At 46.2% G+C, this 24854-nt stretch overlaps 1 protein-coding gene across 1 annotated transcript in view; it reads right to left on the reverse strand.

Annotated features, from left to right (window-relative positions):
- PPP1R2 (protein phosphatase 1 regulatory inhibitor subunit 2) overlaps nucleotides 1–24854 on the reverse strand; it is a 132738-nt gene that overhangs the window by 16996 nt on the left and 90888 nt on the right. The window contains 1 exon segment of the mRNA XM_078666378.1: nucleotides 5280–5374. Within this exon segment, the coding sequence (XP_078522504.1) occupies nucleotides 5280–5374 (95 nt within the window).

Here is a 24854-nt window from a genome sequence, read left to right on the forward strand (position 1 = left end):
GAAAACGTTGAGACAAAAGGCTGTTTTTTTCAACAAAATTTCAAATATTCCAATATCTAACTGTTAGTTTCTATAACGAAACCTTCATGGATTTAGACAAATGACCCCTTTCTGAATTCAGAATTTTGTCTACTTTTCGAAAATGTAAAGCTTTCCAGGATCCATTATTGCTTTCAAACTCATTTCTACCATTAACTGGAAGGAGGTGGAAAGCTCTAAAAATAGCAAAAATAGGCTATGTCCCAGAAAAATGCCAAAACTGAGTGAAAAATTTCGGTTCTCTGACAAAAGTCTGTCATTCCCTGAAAGCTGAGAAAATGGAGATTTCAGCCCCACAAACCCTTTTGTGATACCATTTTCAGGGGAAAACCCACAGGCTTTCATTTGCAGCCCGTTTTTCCCATTTTTCTGAAAAAACAAAAAAAATCACTATATTTTGGTTAATTTATGGGACCCCTCCAAGGGAATCCACAAACCCTGGGCGCCTTTAGAATCCACATGATGTTGGAAGAAAAGGATGCAAATTTGGCGTGGATACCTTATGTGGTCAAAAAGTTACAAGGGCCTAAGCGCGCACTACTCCAAAACGCCAAAAAAAGCCTCAGCACAGGAGGGGAAAAGGCCTAGCAGCGAAGGGGTTAAGCAAGTGATTTCCTCTTAGGAGGTTTTAAGATCCCGTGGAAAAAAACTCATCTAGGCAACAGGAAATATGCCGTTTTACAGGACCTACACAACTTTCCCCAACTCTACACAAATTTTCAATCTGCGTCATACTCTTCATAACAACATCAATATTCATGTACCCACAAAAGTCGAACAGATTATCAAATAGGTAGATGTAGAACCGCAAATGGTCTGCTAAATATAACAAACCAAACAAAGACAACAAAATCATAAAATTCCACTTCAGACATCACTAGATGAAAGTTTACTCTAAGAATAATCTCTGCATCTTTCCTTTTCAGAAAATAGCTTAGCAACTCTCACAACAAATTAACTCTTGGCATCACTTTTAACTTTCGGAAAACAATAGAAATAGCTCTTCCCCATGCTCGAAGTCAAAAGACCTGAACATCCACAAATGACATTAGAAAATTTAAAAAAAGAATACAGATAAAACTGACAATACCAGAAACAATATGGGTCTTTCTGGGTTTGAAATTATTGCTTGCATTGCATACAGTGAGGCGTTGATGTTGTTGTCAATTTGTAATTAAGGTTACTGGGATTTGCTTAAATGTCACACTGCTTGACCATCACTGGTAAAGGGGTCTCAAGAAGCACTGGGCTTGTTTTGCGAAGTGTAACAAGTATCTGGCACCCCTTTAAAGGTTAAGTGACTCTAGAAAGACTTCAAAGCCATATTCCTTTATAGCACTGTTTCTTTCTACAGGTTTTTATCCACATATTGCATGCCATTTCAAAAAATCTCCACCTGCTATATTCCCTTAAAATCGTTCATAAAAAATTGACATTGAATTAAACTTTTACTTTTCTGCTCTCTTATTTATTATGAATGTACTTCTCCTCCTTTTATACCTTATGCATGCGCTTCTGCATATAGACTACTCTAAATCTCATGACTGCCCGTCTTAATGTCTTTTTTTGGAACCATATCCCTGCAATTTAAACAATATCTATTAATCCCAGCAAGCATTTGCTTCACACCCGCTAAAGGTCACACCTCAGTCATTAATGTACCACAAAGACAATAGAGTAAATGCATGGAATGGCTTCTTTTATCATGCAAGTCCAATCCCTCAAAAACAAATGGACTGACCACAAACTCTGGGTTCTTAAATAGCTTGGCTTGCTACTCACTGCATAGCAATTCAAAAACCTTGTCAGTAGTAGTAAGAGCTATATAAATGCAACTTTAATGAAGTGTATTGCAGTACTCCTTAGATGAATGAGAAAGGGCATATTGAAGAATAAAAGACACTAGGAGTACATTTTTCTTTCCAATTGAAAACTCCAAATCACTTACATAACACTAGCCTTGCACTGCATCTAGAAACTGTAGTTAACTTGCTTAAGACATTAAACAGAAACCAGGCTTGTTTTCCTGAAAAGCTCTGAATTCGGAAACTAGACTCACCTGCACACTTTCTATCATCATCGAGATTTTGTACACTTTATTGCTTACAAAGTCCAGACCTTCGTCAACACCTGTCTGAAGGAAATCCTTCAAATCTGCTGGCCAAACACCTTCAGCAACAACCACCTATGGCAGAAGGCTTTCCAACTCCCACCTCATGAGGAAAGCATGAAGACGCTGGATAGGCCACACCCTCCGCAAGCCTGCATCAAAACACCACCAAGCAAGCCGTGACCTGGAACCCTCAAGGGAAAAGGAAAAGAGGATGGTCAAGAAACACCTGGCACCGGGCCTCGAGGCTGACTGTAAGGAGATGGGTTACACCTGGAGTCAGAATGAAAGAAAAGTCCGGGACAGAGATGGCTAGAGAGTCTGGTTGATGGCCTATATCCCCAGGAGGGGTAGTAAGCATAAGTAAGTAAAGTTATTACTTTCTATGCTGCATTTTATTTATTAAACACTCACTAGGATTTGTGATTAGATCCATAGCATATATATCACCCTATTTTTGGCTCCCTATTCTCATCCATCTCTACTCTCAATCACCAATCTCTCAAAGCCCCCTTAACTTTTAATCACCTTAATCTCCCACTAACTCTCCTGCCACTCAGTCCCACCCATCTCCTTTCATACCCTTACTCACACATCCTGCTTAATTTTGAACTCCCACCCATCACACTGCAATTTACTTTCCTTCTCACAATTACCAGTTGTCTTTCATCTCACTGCCATTTGACTCGCTCATCTCAATTCCACCCTGCTTCCAACCCCTCAAACCCCCCCAACTATAACAATCCCTCCCAACCACTTAACCCCCCAAATGCTCGTCTCCTCAACCCCTCTCGCAATCCCTCCCATCCCCTTATTAGTCAACTTCTCAGAGCTTACTCTAAATCTCACTTTCAAAGTTCTCTCCCTCAATTCCTTACTCTTCCAATATCTTCTGCCAAATCCCTCTCCACATCTGTGACACCTCACGATCCCTCCCTTCTAACATTTCAAATCTTAAATGGTCAGCCTCTCCTTGCTCTTTTAATCCCTCCCTCAACCTCCCACTCACTTGCCCTCACAGCTTCCACTGTTTCAACCCCTCTTTTCCCCCTTTCAATCCTAATCTATAGCTCAAACACCTTCTCTCTCAAGGTCTCCCTCTAAATTCATCGGTCCTTTCCGAATTCCACCCTCTAAATATATGTTCCATACCATTTCTCTCTCCAAGTAAACGATCCCCTCTCTTTAGTCCATCAACATCTCTCTCGCTTCCTTTCCCAAAGCATCTCAGCATCTGTCCATTCAACTGTTCCCTCTCTTAATCCTTTGTCACTCTCCATCAATGCCACCTCTGCCACCACTATCCCTGCTCTCAAGCCTCCTTACTCCACCCACCCTCTCAATTAAATTTCCCCTTATTCTGCCAGTACCTATTTTAATGCACTACTCTTTCAATACAACCCTCTCAACATCTACTTGATTCACTAATCTCTCCCAGACTTCAATCACCACTTGTCTATACTGCTCTGGCTCACTGTTTCTCTCCCTTAATGCTGGCTTCTGAATTACCACTCTCTATCTGAGTCTTTATCTCAGTACCTTAAAATCTCTATACAAAATGCTTAAAACACAACTCCCTTTCAATTCAACTGTTCGGAATGGAATGTCCCTTCTTGGTAACAAATAGTGGTGGCAGCAGCATAGTGTGATTCAAATAATCACAAGCACGATCAGACCTTTTAATTTGGGTCACTTGAGTTAAGGACTGGCCCACCTGGGTAAAATTCCACTTCTATGCACTTGCCCATAAACGTGCGCTGACAAACCTGTGCGTGTTAAGTGTGGTTGAGTGTTCAGCACATGCATGGTTTGTGAATGAGCCGGAGTATGGCTGCCAGTGGGATCCTTTTTGAATACCTCTGTCCTGGCCTAACACAAGATGGAGGTTAAGGACTGTGCCCTGAGATAGTGGGAGTGTATTCCTTACATAGCTGAAACTCGAGTAAGGAGACAGACACTTACCTGAGGAGAATGGAGACAAAGCATCTTTAGATTTTCTATGAGGCCTTTTGGTTAGCAAGGAGTTGCTGCTAAGTTCTCCTCAGCACTGCCATTCAGTGGATGATTGGGGTGAGTGGATGGACTGCAGACTCCGATGCTAATGATAAAGAAGTCTCTTGGTGAGGACTGCTCTTTTATCATTTCCTAACTACTCCTTTGGTTGGGCGATTGACATCCAGGAGCTGGAATCTCACACTATTTGTCCCTTTGTTGGGGGTGCTCTGTGATGGAGATAAGATGGAGACAGTTCTAGTGCTACCTGCTATGCAAATTTACTCCACACAAATGTGGTTAATGAAAAACAGCCTGGGAAGCACACTTGAAAGAAGAACTACTTCCAATTGGTTCTACGGTTTCATACTGTAGATTCACATCCTCAGTGTGGAAGTTGTGCATAAAAGTGGAACACAAACTACCCCACTTTGTTCCAGTTCCATGTTCTCTATGAAAAAGTTAGAGTGTGTTCTGCTGCGTACTCAAGCATACTTCTGTGCAACCAGGGCTGCTATCTGACTTCCAGGAATTAGTTCAGTCCTGCATAACCCTTATTTCTGTGTTACACCCAGGAAGAAGCAGACTGCCTAACAGCGATCCAGAAAAGACACTGGTGACTGAGCCCTTCTAACAGATTCTTGTTCTTGGCAGGCACGATCAGATGGCTAATGAAGGCCCAGTTGGGCTGTGACTATGGGACTACTGAAGGCATAGCCAACAGAGCAGTCGGCCCAGGATATAACCTACCTATGGTCAAGATCGCACTGGATTATTCTGAACTGGCAATCACCTAGCTACGGTGACAGACAGCCACAACCCCTATAGTGGAGGTACAGAAGCCCCTGTCGCATGGCCATATGAAAGTGGTCTGACAATCTCCTTCCTTCAAAACCGATTTTTTTTGTCTTTTCCAAAATCGTTAAATATGTGAGACAGCCTCCAGCCCACCATCATCACCACAACCAGTGGCAGTTTTCAAGGAGCGTAGGCCCAGAGCTTGTCCATTTTCATACAAAAGATTAACTTCTAGGATCATACGGTCCTGCAAAAACATACCCATTGCTTGGACAAAGACAAATTATAGAGTGGAAATAAGGATCCAAAATAGGAACATTACACCAAAAGCAACCCATACCTCTTTCTTCGGGTGTTAGCTCTTCTTCATCTTCTTCGCTACTCTCGTCATCTTGAGCTAGGAATTTGGGTTCCATCCCTTCTGCAGCGGTTAACCTGCAAATTACAGTGTGTGTTTTAAACTATGCAATTTATATTGAATTAAAAGTGTAAATTGAGAAATTAAAAGCAAGTAGATTACGTTTCCAGGTTTCTGCCGAACTGGACAGTCTAATCTTATCGATCACTATCATTCGTTTACCTTTTGACTGGACAGTTTAGTTTTACTTTTTACTGCAACATAAAGATCCAACAACTATAAGAAAAGAAACCTGTGCTGTCATGCAAGGATAACCATGTTTCAACAGTACAGTAAATGTGATTACATGAATACAACTGGGTCTACGTAAAGTAAAACCATTGGTAAACAAACAGACACTTTATCACCCACTTTTAAACATATAAACCCAGTTATCATCTTAATGCACAATTTGTGAGAAGGAAATCAGACACAGCAGAATTTGCTTATGTAAAATGTACCCTCGGATATTCTTGTGACCATAGATTGTTCACCCACCAAATACACTTCTTTACAGCACTCAATTGCTTATGGAGTAAAACAGAAAGAATGAACATTTATCAACGCTATGGAATTTGAATACATACTTTGATATCCCATTTCTACAACAATCGATATAAAAACAAAGACATGCCCAGTTTCTATAGAGATCGTAATTAAATATAACATTCCCACGCCATTTTATTTTCCTCAAATTTTGCTCTTTTAACTACCCCACTTATGTGTCTTTAGATAAATAATTTCAGACTCCATGGTGTTACATATCATAACAGTTTCAAACAGAATTGTTTAGTTACTCTATCCTGGAAGACCCTATCAACTCTAACCCTTTCTCATCGAGTAGATCAACCAGGAATATGCATTACTTTTACAATCCTTTTTTGATGGCTGCCAATCAGGTCGCTCCTGCACTACAGGATGTACACAACAAGTTATTCTTGCCTGATCTGGAATTAGCAAAAAAAGTTAATTCGATTGGAATGTGCACAGCGGAAATACAATCATCTAATCACGAAAGACAGAAATAAACAGATGATAAAAAAAAACACATTTCTTGGTATGACGCTGAGATAAATTTGCATAATATCACAAAAAGGTGTTCATCTTTTGTGAATCATTAGCAGATTTCCTCTACTCAAAAACTGCACTCTTTTGTGATTCAAAGATCTCTATCTTCTTCACAAGCGTACATATAAAAAACGTGCCGTTGATAACTCTTAAACATCGCCAATTTTCATGATCTTGTTTGAAACTGCCTTTCATCTGTGTTCACTTGGGTAATGCAGGGTGTATTCTGAAACAACTTGCAAAACAGACGAGGCCCTCTGATTTTAATATACAAAAGGGATGCAGCATATATGGAGGGAGATACTACCACATTAAAGGGTATTGTCTACCCTCCAAACAGTGAATGTGCCTTGTTGTGGGAAATAAACAGTGACAAATAGTAGATCATTGGTGGCTTCTGAAAATGGGATCTAGATAATAAAGGCTATCTTCAGCAAAAGGTCATGAAATAGTGCACACACGTCCAGCAACAATAACATATCCACATATGTTTCCAGTTATGTCATGCACTAATAGCAGATTTTGAGGGATTGAAGAGTTCCTTATCCCCTCTGGAAGGTAGGGTGATCACCAAAAGAATTAATAGTAAACAATTCTCAAAAAGTGGATTAAAGACACATTTACGAAGGCCTCCTCGTCCTCTTTGTTTATATCCGAACAAGCTCACCGAGCGCTGACCCCGATCCCTCCGGCTGGTGCTGCACCCTGTACTCTTAAAGCAAAAATCCGAAATTACAGGGACTGCGACTGTATCCTCAGATGTCCGGCGGGTGGGTGACCCCACCTTTGAAAATCACACAATACGCATATTCCCAGGCTATACTTGGCTGGCCCAACAACAGAGAATGCCCTTCACTAGTGTGAAACAGAAGCTGAGAGCAATGCAGTTGCAATGTATGCTGCTCTACTCAGCTAAGCTAAAAGTAATGCACGTGATTCTCATTTCTTCTCTAGCCCTGAAGCGGTGTGGGAATGGTTGGAGGTACGAGGCGAGGAGAGACCTTTGATTTCGAGAAACACAGCTAATCCACCCCGGGGAACACAGCGCTCTCGCAGGTCTAGCAGACGCCGACAATACAATAAACAATCCTCCGCTCATCTCAGAGAGTAGTGGTACGGTAGGATGGATCCCTGGAACTGGAGAGATCCACCTTGGACGGAGATGACGGACGGCTACCTCACTTTGATCCGTCAAGACAGCAAATTGAGTGAGAGGAAGCCAGAGCACTGGTGGAGGGGGTGAATGCCTCAAATTTGGACACCAGTACCGGAGATGTCACAAACAGAGGCTCCTTGACCTGCGGGGTACTCATGCCCTGCATTTACTTGGACACAGATGGCACTGTAACAGGCGTGAGATTCGGACAGCGAGTGTGCTGATGACAGACTGTGGGGGATTATGGAATACACGCATTGCGAGTGACCGGTCCTTTCCATAGGGAAGCAGGAGTTTCACTGAGCAGCTGCACAGACAGGCTGCCGCCCCCATGCCTTTGCCCGCCCTTTTGATTTTTGAATTATTTTTTCCCCACTGTATACCTTGAGTGAGTGAGCTTCTGAATAAGTGCTTGCTTGAGGAGGAAAGCGGACTCCAGCGGGGCACCATCCGGTGCCGTGCTGGGGTCTCTCCTCTATCCAGTCCATTACGGTTTCTGGGTGACTGTAGTGTGTTTGCGGGTTACGTAGATCGGGCGAGATCGGATTTGCATCTCATCTTAATGTTTTTCATAGTTGAGTGTAATCTGTTTATTTTATTTATTTTATTTTGAGAGTTTTATATGGCGCGAACAAGATCTTTGCAGATAACAGAGCGCTTTACAAAGGCAGGTGGAGGGTAGGGGAACAAGGGGGCATAGTAGGGAGGTAGATCATCAAGTTCATGTACATAGCAAAAATATTACGTATAGTACAGGTATGAGGTAGCAAGGCATAGTTGGAGCGTAGGCCATCAAAACGCTGTAAATAATACAGAATATTATTATAATAAAAAAAATAGTACGTATAGTACAGGTATGAGGTAGCAAGGCATAGTTGGAGCGTAGGCCATCAAAACGCTGTAAAAAATACAGAAATAGAGAAAAAAAAATCTGATATGAGGGAGCAAGGATCTAAGCACTTTAGACTAATATACGTCAAAACACACGTGCATAGGAATATATAAGCAATATCATAACAAAATACTGGTAATACTGTTCGCAATGTAAATCAAACGAATTGTTCAAGTGTATTTAGCCATAAGGATACTTTTGACTTCTTTCTTAAAAAGAAGGGAGGATGAGATGAGCCTCGTTTCAGGAGGAAGTGCATTCCAGATCCTGGGCGCCATTCCAGAGAAGGAGCGTTTGTAAGTTTTTTCCTTCCGGAATCTTCGCGGTTTTAGCAGAAGATTGTGTGTGCTCCTGGTAGTTCTGGACCCACCAGAAATTGTCAACTTATGAGTGAGGTAGCTGGGTGATTTCAGGTGTATAGCCTTGCGCGTCATGCAGGCAATTTTCAACTGTATTCTGGCTTCAAGAGGCAGCCAGTTCAAGGATTTGAAGTCAGGGGAGATATGCGAATGCTTTTTTGATCCAGTGATGAGTCTTGCAGCCGCATTTAGTGATGCTCTGAGGGGTGCAGTTGTCGTTAGGGGGAGGCCGCAGAGGGCCACTCTGCCGTAGTCTATGCGAGGGATGACTAGAGCTTGTACTGCTGTTTGGAAGTCTTTTGCTGGGAGGAAGGGTTTCAGTTTCCTCAAGGTATTTATTTGGAAGTTCGCCCCCTTAGTAGCCTTGCTGATATGCTGCTGCATGTTGAGGTTGGTGTCGAGTGTTATGCCTAGGGATTTTGCTGAGTCCACGATGGTCGGTTGGACATTGAGTGCTGTTAGGTGCTTAAGCCATGTTTGTGCGGAAGATATTTTCGTGGGAGGTGAGATTAGGAGGAACTCAGTCTTCATAGCATTGAGTTTGAGGTGGTTATCGGCCAGCCAAGATTGGGTGCTTCTGATCGTTGAATTCAGACTCAGGATGTCTTTGGGGGATTGTAACTTGAGATATATTTGAGTGTCATCGGCGTACATGTGAAAGTGTACATTGGATGCTTGTAGCAGGGTGGTGAGAGGTTCCATAACTAGGTTGAACAAAGTAGGGGATAGGCAGGATCCTTGAGGGACACCTAACGATACCGGTACTGGGGAAGACATCAGGTTTTTGCTCTTGAATTTTTGAGACCTGTTGTGTAGAAAGGAAGTGAACCAACGAAGCACAGTCCCAGAGAAGCCCATTCTTGTCTTTAGGAGTTCGAGTAAGTTCTCATGTTTCACTGTGTCGAATGCTGAAGAGAGATCAAGAAGGATGAGGAGGCAGGTATTATTTTGATCTAAGATTTGGATGGCGTCGTCAATTATGTGAGTCATAGCGGTTTCAGTACTGTGCCCTGCTCGGAAGCCTGATTGGTGTGGGTTGAGGAGATCAAACTGTTCTATGTGCTTTATCATTTGTAGTTGGACGCATTTTTCTAAAAGTTTGGCGAGAGTGGGAATGTTGGTAATCGGACGGTAGTTGTTTAGATCAGTGGGGTCGGCTGTTGGTTTCTTCAGTAAAGGTGTAACTTGCCCAACTTTGAGGGAGTCCGGGATGGTTCCTTGTTGTAGTGAGCTATTGATCATTTTAGTCCAGAGTGGGAGTAGCAAAGGGATGAAGTCTTTTACGACGTTAGCAGGAAGAGGGTCAGTGAGGTGATTGGATGGTTTTAGGGTGCTGAGTATTCTGTCAATTTCTTCTTCAGAGTAGGTGTCAAAGGATGACCATGTCGCATTGTTTTTTAGTTTATTGGGTGTTATGCAGTTGGGTATTGAGTAAAGGCTTGCGTCATTGAGGAGGTCGCTCCTTATATTGTCAGTTTTTTTGTTAAAGAAAGCTGAGAAATCTTCACAGGAAGGAGTAGTGCTCATAATGTCGACAGCTGGGGGTTGTTCCTTAGATTGAGATCGGATTAGCTCGAACAGTTTACTTGGACGGTTTTTTGCTTGGTGTAGCTGGATTCTGAAGAACTCTGACTTTGAGCGTTTTATTTTCCTGAAGTATGCATTTCTCTTTTTCCTCAGAGTTTTGAGATGCAATGTCGAGGGAACTGATCTCCAGGTACGCTCTGCCGATCGCATAGCCCGTCTCTCTTCATTGAGACTCCCGTTGTACCAGGGGTTGGATATCTTAGTGGATACTCTTTTCAGTTGCATTGGAGCGGCCTCATTGATTATTGTGGCCATGGAGTTGAGATAGTGGTCAGTTAGGTCCTGAACGTCAGTAGCGTCGGTAGGGGGGAGTAGGAGATTGCAGCTGTTGGGGGGGGGGGGGGTAGAGAGTTTGGATTGAGTTTCCTCATGTCTCTTTTCCAGACTTTGGGCATGGCGTATTGCACCGGGATGAGTTTTACTTTTTCCTTGATGAGGAATGTGATAATATGGTGGTCTGACCAGTCACAAGGTTGGATTGAGTCGAGTTGAGTGGTGCCTTCTTTGGAAATGACCAGGTCGAGGATAGAGCCTTTGTCGTGTGTCGGGGTGTTGCAAATTTGAGTGAGGTCAGAAGCGGTAAGGAAACTTTTGAGGCTATTAACTACTGCGTCACTGCAATCATTCCAATGGAGATTGTAGTCACCAAGGTAAATTTGTGTGTTTAGCCGTCCTGCGTTGATTGATATTGTGTCCATGAGTTGTTGGGAGAAGACGAGGTTGTCCCCCGGGGGGTGGTACATGATGTGTAGTGAACATACAGGTTTGTTCTCACTGGTGACATCAAAGCAGAAGTATTCACAGGAGGTAAGAGAAGGGGCGGTGACTTTATTAATAGAGAGGTTGCTCTTGTAAATGCAGGCGATTCCGCCACCTGTCTTGTTGGACCTTTCAAGTCTAGTGATGCAGTAGTTGGGGGGGGGGGGGGGACTAGGATATCCATGATAGGATTGGAGGATTCAGTTAACCATGTTTCAGTTAGTATGGCCAGGTCAAGGTTCCTAGACAAGATGAGGTCAGCGACCTCCGTCGAGTGTTTTTGGGCCGATCTACAGTTGAGAAGTGTGCATTTGAGACTGGGGGTGCAAGGGGAGGTGGAGGGTTCCGTAGTGAGAGGGACTTTAGTGAGGTTGTTGGGAACAGAGCCTCTGTTGCTATGCGTGGGGTGCCTATTAGGGTTGGAGAGAATCGTAGAAATGGACATGAGCGTGTCAGTTAAGCTGTTTTGGGTTGCCGGGACATATGTGCTGAGTAGGGTGTGTATGTCGCGGTCCGAGAGAGTCTTGATTGTGCGCTGGGGGCGGTTGGCGGTATTGCGAGAGGGGATAGAGGTCAAATGTAAGGAGCGATTAGGATGTGTCTTGATAGTGCGCTTAGGCCTGTTGGAGGTATTGCGAGAGGGGATAGAAGTCCCATGTAAGGGGTGCCTAGGATGTGGGGGGGAGTTGATGATTCGTTGAGAAGTGGTGGTGAGGGGGGGGGGGTGGTCGGTGTGCGTGAGGAGTAACTCTTTGAGCGAGTGGAGCTCTTCTTTCACTTGGAGGAGGGTGGTCATGATTGTGTCCAGCGTGCCGTTGGGAATGGGGTTAGAGTTATTGGAAGGGTAATCAGTGACAGGAGGGGTGAGGCAAATGCGGGACGAGTGGAGACTGGTCGTTGCGGGGGGGGGGCAAGTGTAGTAATGGGGAGTGAGAGTGGGGGGGGAGATGTTGAGGGGGGAGTGGGGACCAGGAGTGGAGGGGGAGCTAAGAGTGGGGAGTGAACTGTTGAGGGAAGAGTGGAGGCTTGGAGTGGCGGGGGTGCAGGGGGTGGGGGGGGTGGGGGGGGGGGGGAGATGTTGAGGGTGGGGTATAGGTCTGGAATGGATTGAGTGCCGAGAATAGGGGGGGCGCTGTTGAGGGAGGGGTGAAGGCTAGGAGTGGCGGGAGTGCAGGGAGTGGGGGGGGAGATGTTGAGGGAGGGGTGTATGACAGGAGTTGTTTGAGTGGGGGTGGGGGGGAGATGTTGAGGGAGGGGTGTAGATCTGGAATGGGTTGAACGCCGAGAATGGGGGGGGGGCGCTGTTGAGGGAGGAGTGAAGGCTAGGAGAGGCGGGAGAGCAGGGAGTGGGGGGGAGATGTTGAGGGAGGGGTGTATGACAGGAGTTGTTTGAGTGCAGAGAGTAGGGGGGGGAGATGTTGAGGGAGGGGTGGGGGCCAGGAGGGGGGGAGCAGGGAGTGGGGGGAGAGAGGTCACGGCTAGAGGGGGAGCTAGGTGCGGCGGGAGTGTAGGGAGTGGCGGGGTGGAGAGATTTGGGGGGGTATTTGGGGTTGTGAGGGTCAGAGGCGGTGGGTCGTTCTGGGACGTTAGTTGGAAGTGAGGAGTTCTGGTTCAGTTGGATTGGGGTATGTGTGGAGGGCTGACGATTGGAGAGGTGCTCTTTGAAAGTGGGGAACAGGTTGTCGAGTAGTTCCAGGTTCCTGTCTGTGGATTGAATTAGAATAATCCCGTTATTGTAAATAGTAATGGCTGTACTGCCAGGGAAGAGTTTGGATGGTGCGATGGAGAGTGATAAACCATGAGCGGATTTCCTGGTGGTGGAGACGTTGAGTAAGGCAAGGAAAGCTTTTCTCCATTGAGCTCTGCGTGCGGTGTGGAAGATGATATCAGTGTTCAGGGATCCATTTACCGGAGAGAAGTAGGTATCGGCAAAGGGTGTTTCAGGGTGGGACCTCAGGAAGTTGTGTTTAAAGCGTTTAGCGGCTTTTTTTGTGAGTGCGGGTGGGTAGATTATTTTATATGTGTGCTTGCCGCAGTGATCCATGTTAGGAAGGCGTAAGGTGGGTGTGGAAGAGTGAGCAGAAGAGATGTGCAGGATCGCAGATAGATGCAGACAAAATGTTACAAAGAACTGTAGACAGTATGATACATGGGTCAAAAGAGATAACTGCAGACCATATGTTACATGGGTCAGAAGAGGCACTAGTGAGAGAACTAAATATATGTGTTAGCAACTAGGAGCATAAAGAGATGGGAGCAGCATACATAGATATACAACTATATATATATATAGAACAATCAGATATGCGTATAATACTGCTGAAATATTGTAGCAAAATACATATGCCCACAGCAAGTTAGTGCGTCAAGTGACGGTAATGAGCAGCCAGAAGTGAATGAGGTGGCGATCGGTGCAGAGTGAGTTAGGTGCAGGTAGATATATCCAAGGTACACGTAGAAGTATAATACTGCAATAAAGGCATACACTCCAAGGTACCCGTAGAAGTATAGTACTGCAATAAAGGCATACCCTCTATCACAAGGGGGTGTAGGTACATAGATATGTGAAAGTGCGCTGTAGATGACATTAGTCTCAAAGAGTCCAGATCTTAGGGTAGGGTCCCTTTAAAGTGGAAATTACTGGTCCATAATGGGGGTACGGCCAGGGAGATATTACTACAGATTACTTTCCCCAGACAATTTTGAACAAATGAGGTAAACAATGTACTCGAGTGTGGTGATGTAAATACCTTTTTGCTATTTCTGCTGCTGTTCAAGATGGCTGCCAAAATAGTATATAAGGCAGCAGTGTTAGTCCTTTGTCAGTTGTTGTCAGTATTCGGATTGAACAGTTTCCCTTTCTGCTGAGGGCGAGTTAGTCCTATTTCTGTGTTGCTGCTTCCTAGTTGCTGCTTGGAGGGAGGAAAGAGACTTATCTTCATTTTAGTGCCCCTTGAACTCGTTGGAATGCATCCGCGGCCGAAGTAGGGGCGGTGGTGTAATTTATTGCTTGTTTGTTGCTCCTTTTATGGCCCCCGCCATTTTACACAAAGGAGACAATGGCGATGCAATCCAGCCGGCGAAAATCGTTTTACCTGGACGGCGATAGCCCCTTGGGAAATCCGGGCAGCGGGAGAGAGAGCCGACAAAGGTGCAGGGAAAGCAACCTTCCGTGCACATCCCCCGATCGAAAATCTGGCGGCCGATCACAGCGTCCCTGGACCCGCTGCAGCTCCGCTCCCGCTAGTTCCCTGTGGCATCCGGGGGGGCGCATGGGGGGTTTCTTTATTCGAGGCGGGCCGCCCGGCTCGGTCCAGCTCCCGCTCCAGCCGACCGACCATGCGCGGCGCTCCCTGTGAGCGCGCCCTCCCAAGATCGAGCTGATGGTGACGAGAGTGATTTCCCGAGCGGAGCCAATCTCGTCAGGAACTGCGGCAGACCCACCGCCCCGCCCTGTTAGAAACTGATTTTTGAGTAGGAGTCTGGTGTTGGCACATGTTTGGGGTGGCACCTGCAGTGTTTACCAGAGGGTGGGAGGGATGGATTATTATCATGGATGTTCTTATTGGCAGCAGTGGCGGAGCATAGGGGACAGAATTGTACAATATAGCAGGTGGACAGATGGTGCAGTCTAAAATTGTGACATGGGATATATAGGGCCTTAACTCTTTCATTAAAAAGGTATAGATGCACACTTACCTTCGCCGGCATGGCATACATATAGCAATGCTGCAGGAAAAACAAATTCAAAGGTCTCCTAGCTCCATATAAGTTTTCTGCAACGATTATGCCGGATTTGGGGAGTTCGGCTGTTAGGAACATTGAGCCAGTAATTAGGAAGGCAAGAACTAATTTTGATAGAATTAACAACCTACACTTGTCATTACGGGGCCGCTGTAATGTGGTGAAGATGATGTTTCTACCAAAAATCCTTTACTTGTTTAGGGCAATACCGATGGAATTCAAGAAACACTGGTTTGTAGCGTTGGAGAATATAGTGAACCGATTCATTTGGTTGCATGGGAAAACTAGGAGGGCTCTCAGGTTTATGTCACTCCCACTGCGAAGTTTTTTTAGTAAGAAGGTGGGGGGGGTTCAATGGGTTTAGTAGAATCAGTCATAGATACTATCAGAGACAGCGGGAAGGGTGTTATCAGGCTATTAAATGCTGAAATGGTTGCATTGAAGCAAGAGGATTTGGCCAAACATGGGGGAAAATGGCTGGAACGGGTGGGTGCCGAACCAGAGGTTCCTTGAATCTCTAGAATTAGGTCAGACAGTTATGTGCTCGGCAGGGCTTCAAGCACAGCATTATAAGACTGCTTTTGCACTTTATTATACCTCGGTGAGAATAGCACAGTGGGGTGCGTCGGTAGGAACTAACTGTCCGTGGTGCGACGCACCTGCGGCTGATCTCATACACATGTTTGCATCTTGCTCACGCCTTGAACCCCTGTTAGACTCTATTATGAAGTTCTTTGACTTGTCAATAGGGCTGAAAGTTATGCTAACCTCCGCTTTGATCTTGCTCGGAGTTAGCAGTGGTGATGTGCAAGATCCGGCTTATCAATTTCTTTTTCTGGCTATGGCTGTAGTGCAGATAAGCATTTCTTCTGCCTGGCATGGTCCGCTGCCTCCAACATTTCAGCAGTGGTTGTCGCGATTACTCTCCATGTTTATTCTGGAAAGAGCTATAGATGAGAGAAAGGGTAAAAAGGCGAGACTTCTGGGTCGGTGTATTTGGGCTCCTTTAGTGAGATGGAAGGAGTCATAAAAAGCTAATTAGCCTTGGATTACAGGTTGAGAGGGGCCAGAGAATCTATCTGGTGTGATATTTGCCAGTAAACGTTTTTAAATCTGGTAGGTAGCTGCATGTTTGATTTATAGCAGTGCCCGGTTTAACCTAACTTTCAGATTATATTATGGAATGGACCTATTATTGTTCATCATTGTTTGTCCTTCATTTTATTGTTAATGGAAGTAGGAGGTTTTGAATGCTCATCTCCTTTATGATTTTTGGATTGCTAAAAAATCTGGACTTAACCTCACTGTATAAACATGTCATATGAGTTTGTGTTGATTATCGAAAAATTAAAACCTGAATACAAAGAGTTAAAAAAATAAAATACGTTCTATGACACTTACTCCGCATATTCCTGAGGGTTAGTTACATGGGTAGATCCACAGGTGCCATTTAAAATTCTTAGAAGCGAGGCCGATGTAGAGGGAAGGTATGTCCTGAAGCATGCGAAGCTAGATGGTAAGGAGATCTGCCTGTTGAATATTAATGCTCCCAACATTGATGAAGGTGACTTTTTTCCTACATTCAGAGGCATTTCTACCCTATGTGAGCACACCTGTGGTGTTGGCTTTTGACTTTAATTGTGACTTGGATAGCTATTTGGATTAACATCCCCCTATTACACCCTCTAAACCAAACATGACAAACACACTCCAGGGGGCCATGGACCGACTAGGATATATGGGCGTTTGGCGCACGATGCACCCAAGGGACGGGGATATATCCATTACACCTTCGCATCATATGCTTTTTAATAGATTGGACAGATTCTTACTTTCGGGTAAGGATGCGGTGATGGTATTGCGCACACAGGTGCTGGGACAATACCGCTCAGTAACTTTGCGTTATCGTGCTCCTGAATAAAGTCCCCAAATGCACTCAGAATGACAATTCGGTCAATTAGTTTACTCAAATAATTTACAATCCTTTTGGTGAAAGTTCATAAGGTATTTTATTTCTTTTTCGATTAAGTTGGTTGGTGTTGATGTTAAATTTACATCATACTTCCTCCCATTTCAATTAGTTGCCCCATCCATTTCGGGCACTTATGTACTTTAACATCCTAATATTGCATACTGTCATTCTGAGCACGATAACGCAAAGTTACTTCTTTCTATATCCTCTTACTCAGGAGTTACCAAATCTGCACCAACCTACCAGTAGTACACCGCTTACACAACAAATAAAGTACGAGTGCGGGTGCTTCCCCCACGGGAACTCCTTTCACAATACCTCTCACACCATGCCCCTGTGCTCCTGGAATGTGGGCCACAGTGCCACTGCCCTAGAGTCCCACTGTAGGGACTACAGCCAAACGCACTTGAAGATGACATTACCGGGGGAACTAACGGAGGTGATGAGAACCTACTTCGACAATAACTGGCGATCCACTAGTAGAAGGGTGACAGAATGGGAAACCTTAAAGGTTGTGACACGTGGGGAATGCTGCTCCAGCGCGGGTGGACCGTGACGACAATTGGAGAGGGAACTGACCAAGGCGGAAAAGGCTCTGGTTGGATTGCAGGAAGCGGAACTTGACGGGGAGAGACACTGCTGCATGTCCAACGCAGAGCAGAAGAAATATGGGACAGATTAAACTACATGGTCCGGCACGAATACAGCTAATTCCTTCACCGGGAGGGGGATAAATCAGGTGGCTTGTTGGCATGGTTGCTTAAGCGCAAGCGTCCTCCCACTAATTCTCACACTCCGTCGACCAGAAGATAGTCACGTATCTGCACAGTATGATATCACATGCTCACCTATCCTCGGTATAAAAAGAGGAGACAGGGGTGGCCCCCAGACGTCTTGTATTATTTTCTGGATGACCGCGCAATCCCCAACCTCACTGATGGCCAACGTGAGGTACTTAATGCAGAGATTAGACATGTGGACTTGAAGGAAGCGAAGGCCGATATGGCCCACTGTAAGTCCCCAGGCCCTGATGGTCTACCAATGGTATACATCCAGACCTACGCGGATATCCTGCTTTTTCGTCTTCCGGAAACCCTGCAGGAGGCCAGGAGGGGGCCTCCTACCATCATCGATTAGGGGGGCCCATATTGCTATGCTCCCTAAACCGGTTAGAAACACATACACACCAGGCTCATTACAGCCATTATCGATATTGGGAGTAGATACAAAAATACTGGCAAAAGCATTGGCAATGCATTAGAGTAAGGTTATTACACATCTGGTCCACGCGGATCAGTACGGTTTCATACCAGGGTGCAGCACACATACAAATATACGAAGCCTAGCCCACATCTTGCATGCCACAGCAAATATGGACATCCGTGCTGCCGCTTTAGACATCGAAAAGGCCTTCTATACCTTGCAATGGGAACTCTGGGAAGTACTGACCAGAATGGGCTCTGCTAGGAATTTTATTTCCTCGGTGCGACTTATATAACCTACAGACTGTTAGGGTACGCAACGGCGGGGTGATTTCTGAACTTCTCTCCATCGAACGTGGCACAAGGCAAATCTGCCCGTTGTCCCCACTCTTATTCACCTTTGCAATAGAGCATCTGTCAAACCGCCTGCGAAGGGACATTATCCGTTTGGGCGGTCTGGTTAATCTTGTATCCCTATATGCGGACGATGCATTGCTATACCTCGCGGACCCAGAGGAGGTATTGCCGACTCTTCTAGAAATCTTGTCGGGATTTGGCAAAGTGTCGGGACTGAAGGTCAATAATCAGAAGTCAGTCCTATTCCCACTTGCCACATTAGTAAGCACAGGGGTGGCTGACCTCTCCACAACAGAGTTCCGATGGAAGTGGGACCATTTCCGCTACCTAGGAATCCAGGTGACCCACTCAGCCGATATGAAATATGGATTGAATATGGGGGCAGTAATCACGGTAATCCATTAGTTTTTGGAATCGCCTCCCTCTCTCCATTGTGTGTCGAGTGTTTCTTGGAAGTGCGTCCGGCAGCAGGCCCTGAGTGGCTGCCGCACCACCACCCACGCGAGAGGGCCACCTCGGGGGACTGGACACTGAGTGCGGATTACTGTTTCGGCACATAATCCCCCCGGGCATTCTTGACGCCTTACTGCCGGAGAGCCGAAAGTGCTTTTTGGAGCTTCCCCTTCCCCGCTTCTGAAGCCCGGTCGCGCACCTTGCCTTTCACCTGCCTCCCTTTGCCGCTGCCGGGAGCTCACCTTCCACGATGTCTTCTGACAAATCCCACAAAGACAGGTCTGTGAAAGATCTCCTCCTCAAGCCCGGTGCCGGCAGAGCGGAAGCCTCGGCTCCACCAAGTAGCTCTATGACGCAACCTGGTCCAGAGGGCCCAGTCACCCGCAGCGTTCAGGAATCCCTTTTTGCGGACCTCACTAGAGAATTTCATTCCATGAAAAAAAGACCTAACCAATGAGATTTGTGAGGTGCGGAGGGATCTGGCCTTGGTGGGTGAGCATGTTAACGATTTAGAAAACCAAACAGCCGCTCGAGATGAAGAGATTTCCCACCCACAGCAAAAAGTCCTGAGACTTCGCGACCAGCACTTGGACCTCCAAACTCACGCAGAGGATCTTGACAACCGCTCCCGTCAGAATAACATCATGATCCGGGCGGCACCTCAGGGCCTAGAGGAGCCAGACATTGGCCTTTGTTGTGGACTTATTCCATCTTGTCCTGGGAGACCCTCTGGAACCACGGCCCAGGAGGTCTGCGAAGGCTCCCCCACCTGACATCCTCACTTGCGTTCACGATTTTCAACTCAAAGAACGTATTCTACGGGAGGTGAGGGCTAAACACCCAATAGACTTTCGTCCTGCCGGCCCCTCCGTTTCCAGGACTTTGCGGTTTCGACATTACAGAAACAACATTAGTTTCGACCAGTGACAGCACTTTTGCGTACTAAGGACATCTCCATCTCCTGGGGGAACCCATTTCGACTCATTTTTAAATGGGAAGGCAAGCTCCACCAGCTCCGATCTCTTGATGAGGCCATGTCACTTCTTTGCCTCCCGGGTGGGGATCGAGCCACGCCGGAGAAAGATACATCGGCCGAACGCCGTAGAGATCCAACAAGATGGCAACGCGTGGGGAACCCGTCACCGCGCCACCATCCGAATCAGATAGCTATGGCTAAGGAGCGCTCGGCTGTGCTGCAATCCCTGTCGGAGGAGTCAAACACAGCGGCTGGAAAGCGCTCTTTCACCAGCACTGTTTGCTATAAAGGCCTGGGATCCATACTGCTATCCCCAGCTGGGTTCTGTGGGGGTTTGCTCGGGACACTTGTGGACTGCGTCCGTTATGTTCCTAGTTGTACGTTTTTTCTTGTGGGTTTTAGGGTTCACTTCTCCTCCCTTCTACCAGGATGGGTTATTTCCCCTTGACATTGATCTTTTGCGCCCACCTCAGCGGTCCCAGACATCCCCTTCCGTAGCTCTTCCCAGACTCTCCCCTTATGTCGACTGATATTAATATTTTGTCCCTCAATGTCAAAGGGCTTTATAATACCACCAAACAGCTGGTAGTCTTATCTTTTCTTGAGAACTCCGGAGCCCACATCAGTTTGCTCCAAGAAACGCACCTTCTCTAAGCAGACACGCATAGATTGCGATCCAGGGCCTTCCCTTTCCAATTGTTCTCCTCTCATTTCTCGAAAACAGTGGGATGGCGAACCTGGTCTCCGGTAAGTACCCGGGCTGGGTGGGAACTAAACAGGCTGAGATTAAGGGTAGATTCCTAGCTTACACCTTTACAGTGGGCGCACACACACCCTCACGGTAGCGACTGTTTATGTCCCCAACGGAGGCCAGGAGAGATTCATTAAGGGAATTCTGCATGAGCTCACCAACCTCCCTAGCACGACTGTGTTGCTGGGAGGGGGATTTTAACCTGGCCTTCGATGGCACCTTGGATAGGTCGGGACAACGCTGGGGACAGACGGGGGCTCTCTCGGGAGACGGCTTGTGGCGGAAGCTGGGCTTACCGACATCTGGCGGCTGAACCATCCGGGCTCCAGGGAATACACCTTTTATTCCCACCCCCATAAGACTTGCGCACAAACTGACTACATACTCACTTCTAACACATTGACCCAGCAGGCGCGGAATGTTTAAATTCTCCCCTGCCCCCTTTCCCACCATTCAGCAGTGCGGGCTTCTCTATCCTTACACCATCCCCGCCCTACACGGCGCTTTTGGCGTCCACGTGAAATCATGCTACAGCGCCCTTCAGTAGTGCAACAAATTCAACAGTGCATGACTTAATTATGTAGAACTTTTTAGATTAATTTCTTTTTATTGAATTTTGTAAATTGTCCAATATGAATACAACATTTTTTCAAAATTAATCTACAAGTGTGAATAACCATAATGGAAAGTGTTGCGGATGACTGTTATGGCACAGGCCGGCAGATTCATACGGTTGTTGTTTCCCAGCATCCCCCAGCACCATCTTGTCAGCTGGGTGTAACGCTGTGAAGCGGAACATCCCGTAGGTCAGTTCTTCTGGGTACAGCTTGCCCCGTCTATACTTTCTCCTTCTGTAGCTGTAGTAGGCTGTCTCCAGGACAAATGGATTTAACACCACAGTCTGAAATGCATTTGGGGGTCTCCCCTTAACTACAGTCTTTCCAGTCTCCCATCTCAGCGGCTGGGCTCGGTCGCGTCTGCCTATCTGTCTGTTCTCTTCCTCGCCTCAGTGTTCCGCCTCCTCCTCGCCTCTGCACTGAGCCCCAGTGTCTGTCTCTCGGTCTCTGCTTTTGAAAGGAATTAGCTAGAACTTTTAACAACTCCCCTACCATTTCCACGACGACCATCTGGGAGGCCCTTAAGGCAGTGGTTAGAGGGGAATTCCTGGGCGTAGCAGCGGCAGACAGTGATAGGAGGGAAAAGAGGGAGCACTTGTCCAGGGAAGTTACAGAACTGGAACCCATACACCAGCGAACAGGGGCGCCCAGAGTCTGGAAACAGCTCAAGGCGGCTAGATCGCAACTGGTGGGACTGGACGTTGAACGGGCTGAATATGCAGCCCTGCGCCTGAAGCATGCTTTCTACGTGGGCGGGGGGCCCGATGCGGGAGACTGTTGGCCAACAGGCTACGTGCGCAGCGTTAGGCATCTTGTCTCTATGATCCGAGACCAGGACGGCAAAGAATGCACAACTGACCATGACATTGTTGATGCGTTTCGGTGTTTTTATGAGACTCTATACTTGGCACAGACTCTACCTCACGAGGAGCCGGCCCGCTACCTGCAAGGGGTCGTCACATCTAAACTGTTACTCCACCATGCAGAGGAACTTGCAGCCCCTATTGTTGTGTAGTTTTGAAGGATCTGAGCGAAATTTACCGATTCATGCCCTTATATAGGTACAATTCACATGGCCCTTATATAGGCATAGAAATCATAACCATATTTAAACATAACCCATGCAGTCCAAATACAGGCATAGCTACTTTCACTTGTTCCAAAAAGCCACAACGATTTCTTGGAAAACTCGATAAATCATAACCATATTTAGACATAACCCATGCAGTCCAAATACAGGCATGGCTACTTCCACTTGTTCAAAAAAGCCACAACGATTTCTTGGAAAACTCGATAAATCATAACCATATTTAGACATAACCCATGCAGTCCAAATACAGGCATGGCTACTTCCACTTGTTCAAAAAAGCCACAACGATTTTTGGAAAACTCGACTTCAGCAGTCAGGGACATCCCCTTGCTTGAATATTGATTTGTCCAGGAACTCATGGAGTTTTCAAAGAACCACCCTGCCCTTGGGGTTCTTTTCTGACGTTATTATGCCCGACTTTACGTCAAACTAGGCACCTTCAAGGTATAAATATGCCTACACTTGCCCTAGCAAACACACGGTGGTTCAGAGCAGCTCGACTATCTACTTGCCCGACGCATTTCGCTACAGCAAGTGCCGAAGGAAGCCGACCCTCCAGCTGACGCACTGAGCGAGAAGCTGTAGTTTCTCTCAGTGAGAGTCCAGCTCCAGTGTTTCCAAGCTCCCCTTGCAGGGTGTTGGGAAATCGAGTCCTGAGACAGAGATATCAGACCTCCTTCATTCTAAAACCAAGGTACGGAGCTGATTAGACCCTAAGAGAAATATTGGTTAAATTCCTGGCAAAGAAAAACTAAACCTATGCTACACCACACTCACTTCTTCCCTCGTACTAGACATAGGTTAGGTACATTGCGGTAGGCGTATTTTAGAAGCACCAGTTGAGTACTTTTAGCCTTTGTTATTTATGTATGTATTCATCTATGGTTTACAAACCATACAATACTTTCACAGTATTATTTTATAATACTCTTCTTACTGTACGCATTATACTTTGCAACCAGTATTACGCTTATAGCAGTTCACTTTACTTGCATGAGAAAGAAGACTGTTCAATAAATCCTTTTGATGAAACGAAGCATGCACGATTGACTGAGTAAAATATCTATCTATTGTTTCCACGACTCTGAAGATACGTTTATTTTTGGGGAAACAAAGTTGTAATGTTTATTCGGTTGTCAGAAACTAATCACTTCTTATGAATTCGAGAAAGTTTCTAGTGACCTCTGAGCTAGATGGGACTCACAATTAAGTTTAATATATTCAATAGAGACCTAGTTGACCTCAGTCCTATGTCAAATCTATAGGATATATTATTCCAATGCGCAGAGCCTATTGGGAATATAGGAACTACACTACACTATCCGTTAGAGGTGGTCATATCCATCTCTCGCCTGAAACTTCGCAAGCCCCCGGGCCCAGATGCTTCTCCCCAGTGTTCAATAAATAATTTTGTGCAACACTTGGTCCATTGCTGGTGCGGGTCTATAATTCGGTCGGACCTATCCAAACTGCTTCCCTCCCGTCTTCAATGCTAGAGGTCTTGAATTTGGGTATAGCAAAGCCGGGCAAGGACAAACACCTGTGTGGCTCCTCTCGTCCTATATCCCTCTTGAACGTGGACTTAAAGATCTTTACTGGGATCCAGGTGACCAGGCTCTCTCGCCACCTGCCTGGGTTAATAGACCCAGACCAATCTGGGTTGGTTCCTGGACATCAATGTTCTGATAACACTAAACGGCTCCTACATCTGGCAGACCGATCTGAGCGCTTCCCGGCGGAGCGCATGATCTTCTCTGTCGACACTGAGAAAGCGTTCGACAGGGTCCATTGGCCGTATCTTAGGGCAACCCTGGTCCATTTTGGCCTCCCAGGCCGCTTTATTGACTGGGTGCTTAGCAGCTGAATATACCTCAATATCCCGCATCCCGTTATAACGACCGCGTTGTGATTCCTGATACCTTTACTCCGCAAGTCGGAACAACGACTTGCGAAGGGGGGGGACGGGGGGGGGGACGGTTCTATGCGGTGTAAAAGATTAGTTGCAAAGGTCCATCACCTTAGCAGCTTTGCTAGGCCCACAGCTATCGTGCGGTTGAATGAGTTGGCCTCAGCGCCCTTCCCTATATGCAGGGGGACATGGCAGGGCTGTCCCCTATCCCCCCTCTTGTTCGCCCTATATATGAAGCCTATGGCTCTGAGGGTACGAGATGACCAGAGCATCAGAGGGGAGCGCTTCGGGGGGGACGGAGCACAAACTCTGCCTGTACGCAGATGATGTGGTAGCTACGCTAGAGCACCCTCGGGACTCCTTGCCCGCCTTTTAGCTGAACTTGACAGGTTTGCTCTGGCCTCTGGGTTTAAAATCAATGTACATAAGTCCCAGGCCCTAGACCTCTCCCTACACCCTGAGACGCTGGGGCTTCTCTAGCGGTCATATCCGGTCCAATGGGCCCATGATTCAAATCCTTATCTAGGACTGCAAGTCTCAGCGACTATTCAAAGCACCAGAGTCACAAATTATGTGGCTATCTCCCGACAGATCAGGGACTCCCTTAGAAAATGGAAGCCGCATTC

This window comes from Lissotriton helveticus, chromosome 11 (assembly GCF_964261635.1).
Source record: "Lissotriton helveticus chromosome 11, aLisHel1.1, whole genome shotgun sequence".
Classification (NCBI taxonomy): Eukaryota; Metazoa; Chordata; class Amphibia; order Caudata; family Salamandridae; genus Lissotriton; species Lissotriton helveticus.